Consider the following 19,642-nt stretch of genomic DNA (forward strand, 5'->3'; position numbering starts at 1 on the left):
TAAATTCATATGATGGCCTAAGGTTCACTTTTTTTCATCTTCAAATTTTATAGTAGATAGGTATACATGGAACTTTTATACACTTTAATACATAAATATGTGATCATGAAGAAATAATAAGTTTGTTACAATTGGTTGTTTCTTATTACTTTCTAATTTGGACTTTTAGGATTCACCTGAACTAAACCACGCTGAAACTCTACTACACTACACGGATCAGATTAAACTGAGTAAAGATATATATTCTGCTCTAATACAGTTAGAACAAATAGATACACACATACAATATAAATGGGTTGCTTAAACATAATAGATATCTATCTAAAAGGGTGTTTCGAAAAAGAAATGTTCAATTCCTAAAAATTCCGTTTATTTTTTTCATTAAAGGAAACTGAAGAATACGAATATGAAGCAAATGATCTTAAATACCAAGGAGCCATTATTGATAACGAACCAAATGAAATGTAAGTTAATATCATGGAGTCTCCAGGACTGGAAAAATGAATTAGATACTAAATTGCTGAAGTTTCGATGTGGAAAAAATGAATATACAGAGGTAAGTCCATAGGAGAATTGGTTTTTGTAATTATTTAGTTTTTAATTTGATGTATTAAAACTGTTCAGTTTAAATTTCCTTATATTTGTTAAATATTAAAATACCATAAACACTTGTTTTTTACCAGTTCGTATTTTCTTTTTAGCCCTGAAAATAAAGCCATAAGAAAATCTATGTATTTTTGTCGAAAGTCCGCTACCTATTAGTGAACAAAGTTATTAATATTATTCATCATTTTTTAGGAACCGCAATGGGAGTCAAAAACTGTAGTTAAGTCTGCAACGTTACAAGATTTTTTAAATAATATTAATTCCAACGAAACTGAATGGTGGTATTTTGATTATAAATATATGTTCGAATGGTTTAATGAGAACGACAATTTTAAAGAAGTGAGTTTATTAGTTATTTTTTTTTGTTTCATATGTATATCATGCATTTGAGATAATGGATATTGGGATTTTTTCTTCTTCAAGGATTTAACTTCACACATTTAAATTAAATAGTGTAGATCAATAATTCTCGGCGTACAAAAAAAAGGGCGTCGAAATTGCATATGGATAGGAAATTGATGTTTTCTTCATTAAATAGAGAAACTGTTACTTGATGACAGTGGGAATTTAAAAATTTATATCGTTTTCATAAAATATTGGCGTTGGCGATTTTATTCAACATATTTTATCATCCAGTTCTGTCGCGATCTTTTCAGCAATTTATTACTGGAAATCGAGAACTGAAATAGAAATTACAATAGAGACGTTCAATAGGTAAAGATCTATAGAATCACAATTCACTTTCTTGGTAAATTTTCCACGATTTTCATAGCGCGCGACTGTGAGTTGTTCGCTAAACGGCATTCGCTAGAAAACAGCGCGTCATTTTTTTTAAATCGTGTGTAGAAATTGGAAATAGATGGAAATTTGTTGTTAACTCTATTTAATAGAGAAATTGCTGCTTGATGAAAGTGTAAATTAATTTAGGCAATTTCCACGGTTTCTGGAAATTTTATGTAATTTTTTAAACACACTTGTTTACATTTGTCAATTGAAATTGGAAACTGCGTTGTTAACTCCATTTTCCAATATAATATTTGCTAAAAGAGTGACGAAATTTATGACAATTTTTAAATTCAAGTCCCGAAACCATTTATTTTTGACTACTCCCGCGATATTTTGATAAATGTTTTGCTCGAAATCAAAAACAAATATAGAAATGGCAATAGCATCAGTGGATAGATAAAGATTCGTAGAATCACAGTAGGTATTAAATTAACACCTTTTCAGTTTATTGGAAACGTTTCTCTACAATTTTATAACGTGAAAGATAACTAGAAAAATTAGAAAGTTGTTTTCGTAAAACCGAAAACCGATATGAAAAGAATAATAAATTTAGTTAATCCGTTAAGTAGGTCTTCGGAATTCCACCCTCTCATTACAATCTTTCCAGTTTTTTGATAAATTTTATACAATTTTTATAACGTTAGCTTTTGATTTACCTGCTATGGGACATTTTCTGATAAAGTAAGCATCACGTATTTTTTGAAAAATTTGTGAACTGTTTCTGTTAACTTTATTTAATAGAGAATTTGTTGCTGTATGAGTATTAAAATCAACACATTTTTTTAACTTGCCGGCAACTTTCTACTATTTTTTTTTAATATCCCAAATCTATTAATTTTGTACAAGGGCTCGACTTGTGTATAAAAAATGTACTGCTCTAAATCGAAAGCAGGTATAAAAACGATAATGACGAGAGTTTGTTAGACAATTTTTTGAAAATACAAATAAACCAAATTGAGTGTGTGTTATCGTGTATGATCTTTTAGAAAATAGACTGGTCCCCACTGGGATTTCCTGAATTAAGTTATAAAGATTCAACAATATGGATTGGTTCAAAAGGAGCCCATACTCCTTGTCATGTTGATACTTATGGATGTAATGTGGTATTACAAGTTTTCGGAAGGTAAATGTGTGAGTTAACAGTTTTTTACAACCTGAATTTCTTAGGCTACAGTTAAAATTGCAATCTAAACGAGACTTTCTTCACCAAAAAATCAAAAAGTGTATATGAAGGTGGGTTTTAACATCTGGGTCTCTTCGGAGATACAGATTGCAACATTTTATTCTTTGAGATTATTACAGTTTTTTTTAAACTCAGAAGCCTTGTATTGTGAAAACGAATCTTGTGCAGGTGAATGTTTATAAGATTTGTTCCTGCAGCTTTTGCTAAAATAGAAAACAGGCTTAGTTAGTGAAAAACGTTAATCCTTCTTATTATAGGAAACAATGGTTACTGTTTCCTCCAGAGCAAAACCTGAAGCCAACAAGAATACCTTTTGAGGAATCAAGTATTTACTCAAAAGTAAACTTTTTCAGTCCAAAAATGGAGGATCTCAAAGGTAAAACAACCTAATCTAATTGCAGTTTTCAATTTTTAGTGAGCTTATTTGCAGATATTTCTAATTGTCGCAAAGTCATTCTTAATCCAGGAGATGTATTAATAGTGCCAAATAAATGGTGGCATTATGTGGAAAACCTGGAAACTGCTATAGCTGTAAACATATGGCTACCACTGGTGTGTAGTGTGTTTTTTGCAAGATTTATTTAATGCATTTGATTGCACCTGTAACATACAAAATTGGTATTTTTTGTCCAGCCGCAAGACGACTGTCAAAGAATTAAGGAAGGAATCGCATCAATATTGGTTGGAAATATGTTGCAAAATATAGATATTTCTCAGCAAAACATTCTCAACCCAAATATGACGGAAGTAAGAAATAATTGTAATTAAATAATTCATGAAGTATTCAGTTACTTTGCAATAATGCAACTAATTTTCGAAGAAGGCAAAAATTAGTATAAGCTTTATAAATTTTAGTTTTAATTATTTCTATTACAACTTAAATAAAATATAACTTTAATTGTTCTTGTAGGACTTGGCGAATATCAAAACTGCGTTGAAAGTTATAAAATTATCAGTTGAAAGGTGTAAGGAAGCCAAAAAGTGTAAGGAAGCCACAGTAGTAACAGCAACACAACCAAATGACAAAAATAATTTAGAACTGGCCCTAGACAAATATGACAATGTGTGTAAAATTCCAGTTTTAAACGATGCTGAATTAAAGTCGTTTTGGAAGAGTCAGTCCTCGAGATTTAAATCTAATCGCCAAATTAATCGCAATGCTGACAAAACGCCAGATGCGAAGGAAGTAGTTGATTTTTTAGAAGTTATAACTGACGATGAAGTATTGGAATTAATTACTAAAAAACTCCTGAAACGATAAGTATCATAGAAGCTACTTATACAAGTATAAATGGAAGTTTTACACATTTAGATTTCAATGTAACTCATTTGAATCGGTGTACAACAACAGGTTATATGTTTATGAACTAAGTTGAAATTAAATGAAACTCAAATGCATTTAACCAACCATACCAAAAGATCGTAAAAATGCATCGTTCACTTTATCATTCACGAAAAATAATTAATACTGTTATGTAAATCATTAAGAAAATTCTTAAAAACAGTAATATTTAGTACTATTTTATAAAAATACAAATACATAATTGTTGTATGAAAAATAAATGTACGTTTACCGTGATATATGATTGAGCGTCGCCGTTATGCCATCTTTTAATCGGAGGTTCCTATCTAGAGCCAGTAGCAATTTAAAGTTTAAAGTGTCTTTAGTAGAGACTTGGCTGTAAAGATTCTGAAAGTTTCATCAAAATCGTCCAGAATCCTGATTTTTGGCAGCTTAGGTCAGGCTTAAAACGGATCCTCCTACTCAGCTCTCCTTTAAAAATTCGCGTCTTCTAAACAAAAGCAAGCAGCAACTTCAAGTTTTCACTATCTGTAGGAGAGACTTGACTCTAAATATGCTGAATGTTTGCTGCAATTTTGCATGCATCTTTATAATACACTTGACTAAGTAAATGTTACTTAGTTGAAATTTTGTAACTTAATACGTTGTAATTTAATACGTTAAAAATGTATGCCAAGGCTTAAAGCAGCAACAACGCTACACAAAAAAACTGATGATGGTGGAAAAATACACCGAAACGTATTTTAATTGATAAATAAAGACAATAAATGACTGAAACCCAGGAATTAATTTTTGATTTGGAATTGAAACACAGTCAGGAAAGTATATACAACAAAAATTAATGTAATTATTTAATACCAAATAAACGTCACATGAATTAGTACCCGCCTATGGCATTCTGTATACGCCTATTGCTTATCAACTTTTTACCTTTTTGCAAATATGTGTAAAGCAACATTTATGAAATTTCAACGAAACATTCCGGCAGTTTCTGTTGCTATCCACGGTAGGTAGGTAGATAGGTAGTTGTGATAACTTTGTGTGAAGCCCAAAAGAAAAAGCTTCCAAAATTCAAATTTTTCACATCAGAACAGCGGAATAAAGTAAGTTTTTTTAATAAATACCTTTAAACTGGAGCGATTAACCTCCATTGCGAATGATAAATTTGGTTGATTATGAGTAAATGTGCATATACAGCACAACTTCAAATAGAAAAGAAAACTGCGTATTTGTGTAAAAACCTTTAATCCCATCCTAATATTTACAAATAGCATACAATATAGAAATAAGTGACAACAATTGTAATAAAATTAAGACAACCACTAACATGTAAAACTAGCTTTAAAATTTTACATTTTGTGAACTGAGTGTAAAATATACCTGAATATCTTTTTGACGCTCGCCAAAACATCTATCTGATAACAAGATACTATGTGACCATTCATTATTGTATATTCGCTTAAGTGCACGTTATTCCGTATAAATATCAGAAGGGTGAGACTAAAAACTAAAATTGCCAGTGAAATACTGCTTAGAATTGCAACACTAGCCGTAGTCTGCTTGAAATCCAAGTTAACCGTTAAAAGTCTACCAGATCATTCCGTGACACAAAATATAATTGTGCATATTTATAAAACTAATTAAACAAATACTATCTTCTTTGGACTGAGCCGAATTTGTGTACCTACGCAAAAATTTGTGACCTGTGGATATCTGATATTAGCAGAAAACACTTAAAAATTGACTGAATAACAACACAAATGCATATTTCCTAATTATATATTGTTTTGTTGAGGCACGTTATTGTATATTTTATTAAAATATAATTGTAAACTAAAATGTAGGAAGCGCTAACCGTATTAGAAGACACTTTACTTAGCGATACGAAAAATAACAAACTCAAGTGTGGAGTATTTATTTAAAAATACTTTATATCTATATTTAGATATTTTTAGCTATACAGCTTTTGGAAATCCAATGACGGTGAATTCAATAATCAAAATGTATGTATGAATTCATGATCATACTAAAAAAACCCTGCAAAATAAAATAATATCACATAGTCACAACATAAATATAAATAAATAGAAATATTCCAAATTTGCAATCGGTACTAGAATAGTTTGCTGTCGTTTTCGGTGATAATAATAACTACTAAGATCATAATTTGATGCTAAGGATAAAATCTCCATATGTATCACATACAACCGTCTATTAATTTTTATTTAATGTTCGGTTTTTGCTACATCCAATAATACTTATTTGACGAATAATGAAAAGGACGTAAAGTTTGTAACTGGCCAGTAAAAACTAAATTGGCTGCAACTGAAATATTGGAGTTTCTAACCATCTCAGAGCTGTAATAAAAATCGAACATTAACATCATAGAGTAATTATTCGAAATTAATTCGCGTCTAACATCACTAATGGTTTTTTAAATGTAAAATGCTTTCATTTCCATTGGACATAAGCTTATATCGTCGTCAACGTGTAGAATTTTTTCAGTTTTTAGAAATGATAATGTTGCTTGGTATAAACTAGTGCTTTGCTGATGCGGAAACAGCCCTCTCAAGTTGACCTAGAACCAACAAATCAATTGGGTCTTTAGGTTGTTGTCGGTCAATAATCGGTAAATCCTCACCTTTCCCTCACTTAATGGAAAGTCTTTAATTAAAGCTTCATCCAAAAAGCAGGTATCCAAAAATTGTCTATGTAAAACTAGTCCAGTGTGGTAAGTTCCTTTCATAAAGACATTTGTCTTGAACGTGGGAATTAACAAATCAACGCCTAATTGGAAATTAGGCGCGTAAAACTCCACTTTATTTTCTTCATCGTCTTTCATTTTTATTAGTTTAAATAGTGGATTTAACAGAGACTCAGAAGCAACACTAGCTGAAACTGTCGGAAATCCGGATGGATGGTCGGAAACGCTTGTCTAGAAAATTGGATAATTTACTTTCAGTATACCTTGAGCTATAAATTTGGTGAGAAAATCTTACTTCGCAACCTGGAGGCCTTTTCTCTACGAGAACCCGAAATATATGCTTTGTAGGGTGATTATCTAAAACAGCTTGTCCAAGTCCAAGATTGTCGTCCTGATTCAATCGCCTATCCAACATTATTTCAATTTCGCCTCCGGTCAAAGAACTGCAACCTAATGGCGAACTACTAAGAACCGTTAGACGCGTATCTTTATCTTCAATATAAGCTTTCGTTGGCATTGGGTAGTAATTTGCTTGTAGGGGCAGCTTTTTAAATCGGCGACGTTTAACCAGCTAAAAAAGTGTCAATGTTTCAAAGGCAATAAGTTTGCAGACATTAGTTACTAAGGAAAAGAACACTAAATTTAGTTAGCCACAGTTTGCATATAAATCTATTACCTGATAACCGTTGGCGTCTGTAAAGAATTCATCTTTGCTATCAATATTGGTGGCCATTCGCATAACGAGCTCAAAGTTATTAGTTTCTTCTATGTCTACTGTATTTGTAAGTTCAACACTTAAACCATCAGCACCTGGGATAATAAATTATTACTCTAACGTAAAACGCGATTTGCTATTTCCGTTTTTTATCTTATATAAATAATACACAAAGGTTGCTCAAAACCTTCAATTTTCAAAACTAAGACATGTAGGAATTTGAAATTATCCCCACCTTTAGGAGACACTTGAATCTAAAGATGCTGAAAGTTTTATGAAAATCGTCTAGAATCCTGATTTTTGCCAGCTTAGTAAATATCGATCTCAAATCGGAAGCTTCCACTCATCTGCGCTCGCTCTTAAAAATTTGCATCTTTCAAACTAAAGCAAAAAGCAATTAAAAGTTTCACCATGTTTAGAAGACACTTGACTCTAAAGGGGCTCAAAGCTTAGAAAAATCGCCCAGAATCTTGATTTTTGCCAGCTTAGTTAATATCAGTCTCAGAAAATATGATCTTTCCCAACTGCGCTTTTTTTAATTCGCATCTTCATAAATAATCCAAGCAGCTATTTGAAAGTTTCACCATCTTTAGAAGGCACTTGACTCTAAAGATGCTGCAAATTTCATAAAAAATTTCCCAGAATCCAGATTTTTGCCAGCTTGGTAAATATGGATCTTAAAAAATCGCACCTTCCAAACTAAAGCAGGTGGAAATTTCAAATTGTCATTCCCTTTAGAAAATACTTGACTCTACAGATGTTGAAAGTTTCATAAAATTCGGTCAGAATGCGACATTCAACACACATTTTAATTCATCCAACGCAAAACGACCCCGTCGAATAATTGTTTCAATTATTAGTACTAAGATTTTCGCAATTTTGTTAAATTTAATTGTTGCTGTCTGGAATTAACATGGAATTGGGAAGTATAAGCAATAACATTGAATTTAGAAGCTGGAAACCTTGCAATGTTGGTTTATTTCTACAAGCTGCTAAAAATGAACTAATTTATTTCATTGAATATTAGTTATTGACTATTGAATATTAGTCTTGACAGAATTCACAAAGCTAATTGCTTTTGATTCGATACACGGGCAAAGTGAGCTCTTAGCTTGACTAAACAAAATTACTCATTTTTACCTGCGGTGATTTATGTAAAAACTATAAATTAATTTAACAAAACATACTTTCAATAATAAACATATCGAAATGCAAGGACAACAGAACAAACAACCGGTGTAAAAAATAACGATGACTTATCGGTTTACAAATAAATAAAACTGATAATATTATATGATCGTTAAATCGCCAGTAATCGTGAAAGTTTACGTGGTAAATTAATAATAGAGATTTTATTTTTCTATCATCGTGATTCATTATTAAAGTTTTGTTTTAGAGTTATGTTTCAAGCAGCTTCTCTTCGCCATCGTAAGTGATAAATATCAACATTCTATACTTGTGATCGTCAAATGACTCAATATTACTCATATTGGCTTTAATCTTACTGTGAAGTGTAGTTAGCATACTAATTGAAAATATTTCTTATCTTCAATTATAAGAATGTTGCAAGTGAACACACGTGTTCTCAAACTCGACTAAATATTTTCATAATATGAAATGACACACTTTATATTATTATAAAAATTATATAAATACTTAAGTACCTGGCGAATTATACAATGTAGCCTTATGAAGGACATAAGGCAATTGAACGGTAAGACTGGAAATGACTGGTCCTTCAACGACATTCACGACTGTGTTTTCGATTTTAAGCTCAGAAGCTTCTCCGTCTGGGAGAAACAAATATGCCCCGCTCCTATCTACTGGTCTAGCAGCGACCCCGTATCTTAAAAAAAATGAATGTAAATAAAATAATCTTCTAAACATATATTAACAATTAAATTTTGAYTTTGTGATAATTTTAAAAATTTCTGTATTTTTGGAAAAAGRRTAAAAAAATATGCCTTGCAACAATGAAATATGTTTCCTTCTTGYTTTCAATTTGTTTGAACCAGATCACATCGTTTTATGCGATTAAATMTGTTCCTTCTTCTTGTTGTTGTTTGCTAATATTTTTCTTAGAAAAGCTCGCAAAAGTGCTAGAGCGCGATAACGGAACGTCGGATTGAAACCAAATCCGCTACTGATCGAAAACCTCTGAACAAAACACTCCTTTTGAAAGAACATTTCTTTAAATTTCTTATCAAAAAACTCAAATTTATCAAAGTAAAAAAAAATTATGAGGCTATCGGATTAATCAAAATACCGTTTTCAATGGCGCTACCCAAGAAATGCATTGGTTTATTAAAATTTAACTTTGAAACTGCAATTCAAAACTGTTTATCTCGGAAACGTTCAAACATATCTGAATAATCAGTAAGACTTTTTTAAAGCTCTGGTTGTAAGCAAAATGTCGTTGCCTCCTTGAAAACATAAACATAAAATAGTAATTTCGTATAATTCAAACACATATAAACTCGACAACAATTTTTTTTCAAACGCAGGTTTTAATCTTTGTATGCTCAAGACTATAATAGAATTGTCCATTGTTATCTAAAATCTATTTCGAAAAAAGAACGATTTAGATATTACTTTGCTCGCGATTGATTACTTACTTGGCAAAATCTAGATGTACCGGAACTATGGACGAACCAATTTTCACTGCCTTCAATAGCCCTAACTTGTTAAACGATGCCACAATCCGGGCATTTTGAAAGGTAAATTCTTCAGCTCTTTCGCTTACATTTACCTTGAAACCTCTCAGGGCGGTCACATCTCCATATTGATTGTATATTTTAACATCAGCAAATGAGGTTTCTCTGAAATCAGGTGTATGTTTTTTATTGTTCTTAACACCACCAAAGAAAACACCTACTGTGGTAGATTTTCCTGATAAACACTGTTAATTGTGTAGCTCACAGTGCCGAAAGCCGGAATGCTTGCAATAAAGGATATTTCATACTTTGTCGTAGACATAGTCGAACCGTACTCAAATATCGGCGATACCTGACAAGTTATTCTTTTGCCTTGAAAATCAATTACCTACAAATCCCAATCGTATTACATTAATAGTCTGATATAATGCGGCTTAAAATATCCCATATCATAAAGATTAGAACATTTTATGTTTATTTGATTTATAGAAAATCAAATAAGTTGATTGCTATAAGTTGTAAACATACATCGCATCGGGCATACAATCCTCAGATTTATCAGGGTTTGCAGAAAAGCAAACAACAAGATTTAATGTTAATTCTATGTGGTTTTCACAAGACCGTTACTTCAATCCAAGCTTCCAATGTCTTAATCAAGAGGCACAAAAGTAAAATATGGCAAATTTCATTGCAAAACATAGTCGCTTACCTCAATGAACTGCGTGTTAATGTTAAAAGTAACTACTTCATGTCTTGCAAACGCCAAGGAATTATAAATCACTATCTTCTTAGAGGGCAAATCAGGTACACCGATTGTAATCTGCATCTTTTCCGGCAAGGTATTGTGAGAATGCCATACATCGTCAAAATTGTAATGGGTCACATCGTCTTTAAGCGATTGTTGAGAACCAGGCCCTTCTAAAAGCACGTTCACGCAATGCTGGATTATGCGTTGACAATCGTGAATGGCCAGCAGCATCCTAAAAATGCGTAAATTCACATCAGTTTTTCAAGTATTTCTGGTGAAGTACCTACCTCTTGCCATAGTCAACCATAACATGATCTTTGGCCGTTCCAGTAATGCCATCATGATGTTGAAATAAAGAAAGCTCCTGTCTGGAACTGACCAAAAAATGTCCCAGGCCAGTTGCTTCTTTGTTATCCCAAGACATCCGTTTGCCACTATGATAAGTTAATGCCTCTATTGTTTCCGCAGCCCTAAAATAATGACCACCAAACTTGACTGAAAATGTTGACGAAAATATTGAAAAAGTCAATACTTTTTGTTTGTAGAGTGAAACTTCTGTGAACGGACATCTCTAAACAACAAAGTTCGACAAAAGGGACATTTTTTATAGTCTCATTCATTAACAAAGGCCCGCAAATTGCGACCTAGCTTCGTTTGAAGCGCAATGGAAGCAGGTGTATGAAACGTTGTTTCTTGCATCAAGTTGCCTTTCCCGCCAGCTTATATTTTTATGAAAACCATTCGGGTTGTGTATCCAAAGAGCCATAATAATGTCTCGAGTTCTGGCCAAGATTTTAAAATCAGTAAGTCTGAAGTGAGCAACGTTTTAAATTAAAAAATCCAGAAGAACTCAGAAAGTTATGTAATGAATACTACATAGATCTAAAAAGAGAGGCAAGAATATTGCGTCGGGAACAATAATAAAATAAAACGCTTTCGAAGTTTCACAAGATCTCAACCTTCACTTTAAATCATCCGGGAAATGGTTGGATACATTCTGCTCAAAACAAAATATAAAATTGATAATAATTTCTGGAAAATCGGCATTGAAGTCGACAATGATGAGCTTGTAAATGAAAAAAATAAATTATTGATACTTATTCATCAACTAATGTTTCCAATGCCGACGAAACAAAACTTTTACTTTTTGCATTAAAAATACATCGGCGGGACAAGCGCCAAACTGAACAAAGCCATTATTCAGTGCAAACCTATGCGGAAAAAACGGAAAAATTTGTTATAGGAAAGTAAGAACTTTCGTCATGTTAAAGAATCTCCCAGGACGACAACTTACCGTCACCTGCTACCACAACAAGAATTAATAGAAAAATTCAACACAAAACACGAAAAACTGTCTTGTTCTTGAGGACAAACAAATGGTCAGTATTTTCATCACCGAATATACCAATAGTTACATTAGGAATTTTTTATATTTCAACGTGATGAGATGGAAAAATCCATAACAATTGATAAGGCTAATGTTTTGGATAGAATTATATGGTCACTTAGGACGACCAGCATAATTTAACTGTAAAAGAAGCTACAGCAGAAAAGTAACTATTATTTAGTAAGAAAGTTTCACATCCACGATAACGTCCAGTCTAAATATAATTTATTAATTTGGGAAATAAAGTGTTTAAAACGAAAGTTATCCAATTAATCAAAAACCTTATGTGGCGGCATGAGAAACTGTACAGGCAAAAACAACATAAAGATAAAGAAAAAGTTTGAGTCATCAAATACACATAACTCGGAATTTTATGTACCTTTTCTTGTTCGTTGTGGAGAAATTCTACCGTACCTTACTTGTTTTAGAGTGTATCAGTTACGTGAAAAATCACTTACCAACATTACTTCAATGAATTTTCGCAAAAATAATTACCTAATATAACTAAGAAGGACCCTGTCCATTCTTTTATAAAACGGCCTCGAAGTGTAGTAGCCGCTCCAATAATGATCATCTCGATCTGCGTATGTGAAGAAATCGCCCGATAACACCGGAAATTTCGTTAGTTCTTTTTCTTTTTGAACTGCCGCAAAATAGTCCGAAAGCGTCCCAAACTGAGCCTGAAACCACAAAAAATATATATGTAATTGAAAAGATTTTCGGTCTTATAAGCCGTGAGCTAATGAAATTGCTTCCTAATGTTTCGTTTACATCTGGATTACTGGGTTTTCAACTGTTTCAACTGTTGTGTTTTGAAGCATCGGTAGAGGAAAGAGAAACGTCGGGAAGGAAGTCCAATAGTAACGGCTTATAAGTCGGGAAAACTTCAGCCGATACTTTCTTTGACCGGCCCTGAAAGGATTTGCAGTCTATTTCATATATGTACCTTACCTGGACATGTAAATCTAACTTTTTATTCATATAATCGAACAATTTTTGATAGTTGTTGTACTGCACGTCCCATTCTGTTATATGGTCGTATCTGAAATCATCCCCTAGTGGTGCTAAAACTACATTCGTTTGGTATAATTTCGATTTTTTACGGTATTGGTCTAATAGCAATTCAGCCCTAAAATAACAAATTAAACAGTTACAATATTCGATAACAAAAATATATTTTTTTATTTAGATTTCAAGATAAAAATGTATAACGTTCAGTAGGTTTTAACCATTTATTAATCAATGCTTATATTCCTATTAGATTCTGTTTCAGCTACAGAAAATTGCAATATTTCAAAATGTTTTTTAAATAACAAGAATATAAAATTGAATATACCTAGCAGCTACATTTTCATCCGTAATTTTTACAGGGGGGACTTTCCATGGACACTGCAATCCATGGTTCGGTAATCGCTTAAAATCGAACTGGCAACATACTTTTGGATCAGGTCCACATGTATGTGGGATATCGTAGCCATAGAATGGCATCAGATGGCAAAAAATGTCTGTATTATCCGAGTCAGCTAAAATGAAGCCAATGATATTAATCTTGTAATTTGTGTCTGCTTATTGCATATGCATATGCTATCGAAATATATATACGAAACAAAACTGATATTTATTGCACCTTGCAATAAGTGCGAGGAAATGCCTCAATTAGGAGGTAATGGAAACTCGATTAATATGTTTCCCAGATAAATTAAAATTTATATAAATATATATATATATATATTGTATTGTATATTAATATGTATATATATATAATCTCATGTATAATTCCTACACCTAAGTCTAACCGTTTTTGATATAGTTGAAATTTTATGTAAAAAATTACAGTTGCAGACAATTGAATAATTATTCATTTTTCCTATTAGGACTACTTAATTTGAGTCGGATTTCTTGTTGAAAAGAACTTACTTTAATTGAATTTCGACAAAATTTTGATAACTATTAATACAGTGTTAAAAAAATAAGTTTCAATGATTTGACGTTGAGAAAACCGCCCAAAATCTATTTTTTTAAATAAAAACCTCTATTTTTGATAATTTTATCTTATTCAGTATTAAAAATAAAAGGTACGTTTGTGCAAAGTTGTCTAGTCCAAAAGTGTTTAGTTTTCGAAATATTGCCAATTTAATGTTTTCATATGACTCTTTTGTCGCATCTTATTTTAAATACTGTCACTCTATGTTGCCATGACAATAATGCCAATTTTTAATACAATCAAATGCAAAGGAATACTTGCATCTGTCAATTACATTTTGAAAATAATTAATAATCATGACCAGACGCTTAAATTATACAAACGAAGATTATTTAAACGTATTTATTTATTATTTATAGAGAATGTGATAAATTTATATCAATAATTCAAAATAATTTTCAAATAGTCTATTTTGGGTCAGAGAATATTCAAAATACCCAAACACCCCACTTGAATTCATTCAACATGCGAAAACTACCACCATTTAGCTAAAACAAAAAGCTTCGGTATTCCATTCCAGTAATATTTACGCTACTTTACTACACATTTCGAGACTCCGATGGTCACGTGGGGTCAAATTCCTCGGGGAACCCCACTTCCTATTGGCCGGAGTCAGAATCCACGCAATCCGACGAAAGTTGCGCATCGGGGCGTTTCCCATTCTTCGTTCGGGTCGTCTCGTCTGACATCGGATGAACGAAAATTTCGTGAATTATTTTTTTTTCGCCCAATTCCAAATTTATTCCATAAATTCGCTAATTTTTGGTGGCATTCACGCATGCACAAAGTCAATTTGAGGATATTTGGGAGACTCTAAATTCAAATATTAATCAAGTTAGTCAAGTAAGATAAAATTATCAAAAATGGGGGTTTCCATTTGAAAAAAATTGATTTTGGGCGATTTTCCCAACTTTATTTTGAAACTTATTAAAACTGCCTTCTTTTGGATTACTGAAGTAATACGGAGGGTTTTATTTCTTCAGTAGTAACAAATCTTTATTGTTTTCAATCCAGTTCCAGATTTCCACATGTGAGAACATTAATAATATTTAATTTCGTAGCAAATGTCTCAAAAGGCTGAGACTCTTAATCAGTGTTTTTCTCGCAAGGATTACATAATAGGCATAGGTTTAGAATTCTTCAAGCTAATGGATTGATTTCAAAAACGTAACTAAAATATGGACTTCTTCGGTAAAATAATTTATTCAATCCAATCACATTTTGATCCATAAGTTGCAAAGTAATGTGCAAAAAAGTGGCAGAAATAATGTTGTAAACTGTCCATCCTTACTAGTCAATTCTTTTAGTTTCATGACTGGTCGCACTAACGACGATGGGGCCCGTTTCAGATAAATTAAAACTTCTTAAACTGCATTTAACTTTGCCAATAAAAGAGCTTCGAACAAAAATTGCAAAGGTTTATATTCAACAAACGGACAATTAATTTTAAACAAACTGGAATTTTTTTACTTGTCATTAATCATTCGCAATTTTAATCAGTGTGAGCCACATCGCTACATGATAGGAATGTAACGCGTTTTTTACTTTTTTTTTAGCTGGTTCAGTCTTTTTCTAAGAGTTTTTACGAGGAATATTTTCCAATGCCAAGCACATTCATCCGCATTGTATATTTGGGCAGGTGAGAAATCCAATTTTTTTATCTTCTCTGCAAATGCACTTAAAATAGAACAATGCATTATTTTTGAACTGCAAATCCGCTCTAAAACTGAAATTTTCATAAAACTCGGTATGTATCTTGTACTCGAAAACCACGAGTAGAAACGAGTTTTCACTTCAGAACATTCGGATTTACGTAGTGTTTTTTTGGAATTTTTTGGCAAGGGGCCAGGATTAATTTTGCTCATAAACCTATAAGAACAAACCAGGCATGACATTTAGTTAGTTAAGTGAATCATCGGGATCAGTTTTCCTTTAAACATGAATGGTACAATTGGAATTATTTTCTGGATTATCAAGGAATCCGGTCTACTGAAAGTCCGATTTAGCGAGGTCGCACTGTAATCTTATCATGTTGCATCAATGGACCAAAAAATATACCAAAGGGTATTTCCCAAGTTAGACACGAACGTCCTGTATATGATTAATATTTTTCTCAATACTCCATTCCATTCGATAGAACATCCTGTTTAGCATTAATAGACCTTAGACCTCTTAATAACAGATCCATCAAAGAAAACGTTAAAGTCTGGTACTTTTCGAGTTACAATTTTTGCGAATACTTGCCCCAATGGTTTTCTAGATATAACTTACCCCACAATTGTCTCCACCTGAATTCGAGATTTCTGGTTTTTGCAAGGTGTTTCTTCACTGAATAATGCACTCTTTGAATGAGCATATTCTGAAGTCCGCTACTTTTCAATAGAGCTGGTTGAGTGGAACTCAGACCGAAAGGGTCTATAGACCAATGGCTAATGGGGGTGTAGTTTAGATGTTTTTTTAGCCATTGGTGGCCCTCGGTCAGTTGATGAATTATCGAGATGTAATGAGAACTTGCTTCATCATTCATTACCCAACCCCCCGTCACAATTTCCAACTGATTGTTTTTTATCAATCTACAAATTCATCTAGGGTTTATTACCGTACATTTTCTTGGAATTAAAAAACTGGAAAACAGTGAACTTGGACAAAAGTAAAATTCCCTTTATTATAAAGTTTTCTATTCGAATCTACTCTTCTTTGACACAAAATCACTTTTAGGATCGAGTGCTAAAAGAGAAAAAGAATGCTAAAAGAGATAAATCACTTCGTCCAAAAATTCCAGGCAATTTTCGAAATAATTAACACCCTATTTCAATTCTTAATGTTTTTTTAAATCCTATTTTGACCGAAAGCAATTTTGCGGGATTTGTTCCTAGCGCAAAGTAGCACAAAACACATTAAAAAATTCATTTTACAGATGAATAGACTCTCTGATGGAGAAACACATTTTTTGAAGTCTGTTATAAAATTTTAAATATTTTTGAAGCCGTTTTTTTAACATTTCGAAAGCTGCAAATCTCCTTCCCAAATTATAATTTTTAATCGCGATTTGCGCCGATTGTGATTGTGTTCTCGACTTTTCACGCTCTGAACAATTTTTCGTTTCATTTACTCCTAAACTTTATATTACAGCATATCAATAACGGATTTTTTAACTTATAGGATTATTAATTAGATTTATTAAAATATAAGGAAAAACTTATCGACTATCTGTAGAAAATAAACTGAAATGTTTTCCCGATAGACATAATATAGAATATAAAAAGATATAAATTGTAATTACGCTTAATTTATATGAAAAACCTCTTGCTTCTTACCGTTTGACTGCTTCCTTATTACCATTATCCAATTCAGCCCACCACATAGAAAAAAATGAAATTTCGGCCCAAATAAACTTTCTACGAGGATCTTCGGGCAGTTTTTGCAGCATATTATTCAAAATATGTTTGGTTTGAGTCGAATAGTACTCGAGCAGGGTGCGAGTCCATCCCGCATCATTGTGTGAATGTGGAACAACAAACACTTTCAACTTGTTTTGTCTATTCCATTCTTTTTCGTCAATCTGAATTCTCCAACCTTGTTTCCAAACTCCGCCGTCGGGGTTATCAAATGTTAACGTATTGTACAAATCGAGCATTTGAATGTCGACTTTTGGTCGGTAAAATTTACTAATCGGACATGAAGAGCTGAAATTGCAAGTAAATGTATACAGGATGATTCAGCGATAATAGGAAATCCGGAAGCATGAAATCCTACACTTCTAATGGTGACTATTGGCGCAAAACTATTCCAGGGAGACTTCTGGAGAATCTGGGAGGAATTCATTAATGAAGCTTTTTCCGTTTTTTTTCATATATTTTTTTCAAGCAATATATAAAACTTATAAAATTCTTGGACTTCGCGGAAAATAATTTCTTCCAGGCGAACTAAACAGTTTCAAGCAATGGTCAAAATAGCCTAACAATTTTTCTTAAATATTCTACATTTTTGAAATTTTGTAAACATGTAATGAAATAACGGCAAAATGCATCTACAAAATACTTTCCCAAATAGATAAATCCAATATGATTTTAAATTAATCGGAATATATTTCGAGCAATTATTTACAATCACTATTACCTTGTTATCTATTGCGAATAACATACAAATAAATTTAGATGGTTTATTTAAGAAGTAAGTTCAAGATTAACAGCTTGAATGTTTTCTTTGATGAATGAATCTTATTTTTCTCGCAACCATAGTGTTTTTATCAAAATACCGTATTTGATAAATAGACCATGATAAATCACAAAAACTGATTAAATTGTCGAAGTGGAACATGTGTACATAAGTACTTAAACAGTGATTCATTGTAAACACCCATACTATTTATCGTCAAAAGTTCACAAATTTTGACTTTTTAGAGATCTCCTAGTTTAGCTAGTTTCAGAATAATGACAAAAAACGTATGTAAATCCCAAGTTTTTATACCTTATAATTGCATAAATATAATAAAATGTTCGCTAAATTAAAAATGTTTTCTACCGACACACCCTACCCAAATTCATACTGAGACTCATAAAAGATAAGAGAGAACTTTACAGACTATACACTTACACCCAAAATAACGCCCTAAAAAAGACACTGAACCAACTGAACAGGAACATTAAAACTCTGATTGGACAATACCAACAAGACAAATGGTTAGAAACATGTAAGGAAATAGAAAAAGACAAGGGCAAAAAATCAAGAAATTAGAACAATACAAGAAAACTAACACTACTGACACAATTGACGAAAACGGAATAGAACACAGACAAAAACGTTACACAGACAAAAAGAAACCTGACGCATTCGCCGGACACTATCAAAAGGCGTTCCGCATATCGACAAACCCTAACTTCGACAGTGACAACTGGAACATGATCAATGACTGGTACTTGAACTACTTTAACAACCCACCAAACTATACTTACAAACTAATCACAGACACAGAGTACGATGAAGCCCTATCACATATCAAAAACACAGCACCGGGAAAAGACAAAATAAAGGCAAAACTCCTGAAAAGCTTAACCCAAGAAACCCACAAACTCATCCTTACTGAAATCAACAACTGCATCACAAATAATAATATTCCGAAAACGTGGAAAAGTGGTGTAATAATTCCTATACCTAAAAATGGACGGTATGGAGACGGTACACAAATGGAAAACTACAGACCTATCACATTACTCCCGGTGCTGTGCAAAGTCTTGGAACATATTACAATACGCTGACGACACGGCACTTATTGTACACGACAAAACTACTGAAAAAGCGACTGAAAGACTCCAAACACTAACAAATAACACAATGACATGGTTTTATAAATGGAGACTAACGCTAAACGCGACAAAAAATCAACTTCTGCTCACGAACCACAGACTCAACGCTGACTCCCCCACAATAGCTGCAGACGGAAAAATAACACAACACAACCGAAAAACGACGTAAGATACCTTGGGATTACAATCGACCACAAACTGAAATTCACTAAACACACACGAAACATCAGAACAGAAATGATAAAAAGAACAAAACACTTTCGATC

At 32.5% G+C, this 19,642-nt stretch overlaps 4 protein-coding genes and 1 long non-coding RNA gene across 6 annotated transcripts in view; 3 read left to right on the forward strand and 2 right to left on the reverse strand.

Moving 5' to 3' along the window:
- The window catches only part of LOC109544991 (collagen alpha-2(IX) chain), a 20,560-nt gene extending 19,615 nt beyond the window's left edge, over window positions 1-945 (forward strand). The window contains exons 23-24 of the mRNA XM_019915449.2: window positions 388-556; window positions 799-945. The gene's annotated coding sequence lies outside the window, so the exon portion shown is untranslated. The remainder of the gene's footprint in view (window positions 1-387; window positions 557-798) is intronic.
- LOC125504792 (HSPB1-associated protein 1-like) lies at window positions 407-2,623 on the forward strand. Its single transcript, XM_048667273.1, has 4 exons — window positions 407-556; window positions 799-945; window positions 2,379-2,515; window positions 2,560-2,623. The coding sequence occupies exons 1-4, from the start codon at window positions 407-409 to the stop codon at window positions 2,621-2,623; spliced, it is 498 nt and encodes a 165-aa protein (XP_048523230.1).
- On the forward strand, window positions 2,440-3,958 carry LOC109544993 (HSPB1-associated protein 1). Its single transcript, XM_048667380.1, has 5 exons — window positions 2,440-2,523; window positions 2,833-2,951; window positions 3,006-3,127; window positions 3,209-3,322; window positions 3,486-3,958. The coding sequence occupies exons 2-5, from the start codon at window positions 2,936-2,938 to the stop codon at window positions 3,834-3,836; spliced, it is 603 nt and encodes a 200-aa protein (XP_048523337.1). The 5' UTR covers window positions 2,440-2,523; window positions 2,833-2,935; the 3' UTR covers window positions 3,837-3,958.
- A 758-nt stretch (window positions 3,959-4,716) lies between these two features.
- On the reverse strand, window positions 4,717-5,092 carry LOC125504941. Its single transcript, XR_007281826.1, has 2 exons — window positions 5,003-5,092; window positions 4,717-4,939 (listed from the first exon to the last, which is right to left on the reverse strand). It is a non-coding gene; the product is annotated as an uncharacterized LOC125504941 (long non-coding RNA).
- A 14-nt stretch (window positions 5,093-5,106) lies between these two features.
- LOC109544976 (alpha-mannosidase 2) overlaps window positions 5,107-19,642 on the reverse strand; it is an 18,788-nt gene continuing 4,252 nt past the window's right edge. The window contains exons 1-15 of one of the 2 annotated variants that reach the window (XM_048667739.1): window positions 18,667-18,897; window positions 17,388-17,756; window positions 16,342-16,643; window positions 13,423-13,609; window positions 13,038-13,215; window positions 12,582-12,766; window positions 10,987-11,169; window positions 10,661-10,931; window positions 10,173-10,339; window positions 9,913-10,116; window positions 8,962-9,143; window positions 7,259-7,392; window positions 6,878-7,153; window positions 6,520-6,813; window positions 5,107-6,456 (exon numbers count right to left, since the gene is read on the reverse strand). In XM_048667739.1, the coding sequence (XP_048523696.1) occupies window positions 6,313-6,456; window positions 6,520-6,813; window positions 6,878-7,153; window positions 7,259-7,392; window positions 8,962-9,143; window positions 9,913-10,116; window positions 10,173-10,339; window positions 10,661-10,931; window positions 10,987-11,169; window positions 12,582-12,766; window positions 13,038-13,215; window positions 13,423-13,609; window positions 16,342-16,643; window positions 17,388-17,756; window positions 18,667-18,716 (3,126 nt within the window). In that variant the 5' untranslated portion in view covers window positions 18,717-18,897 and the 3' untranslated portion in view covers window positions 5,107-6,312. Of the gene's footprint in view, window positions 6,457-6,519; window positions 6,814-6,877; window positions 7,154-7,258; window positions 7,393-8,961; window positions 9,144-9,912; window positions 10,117-10,172; window positions 10,340-10,660; window positions 10,932-10,986; window positions 11,170-12,581; window positions 12,767-13,037; window positions 13,216-13,422; window positions 13,610-16,341; window positions 16,644-17,387; window positions 17,757-18,666; window positions 18,898-19,642 lie in introns of those variants that run through there. The other variant, XM_019915410.2, reaches the window with a different exon arrangement.

Source organism: Dendroctonus ponderosae, unplaced genomic scaffold (assembly GCF_020466585.1).
Source record: "Dendroctonus ponderosae isolate FM_Combo_2020 unplaced genomic scaffold, Dpon_F_20191213v2 Dpon_F_20191213_6, whole genome shotgun sequence".
Classification (NCBI taxonomy): domain Eukaryota; kingdom Metazoa; phylum Arthropoda; class Insecta; order Coleoptera; family Curculionidae; genus Dendroctonus; species Dendroctonus ponderosae.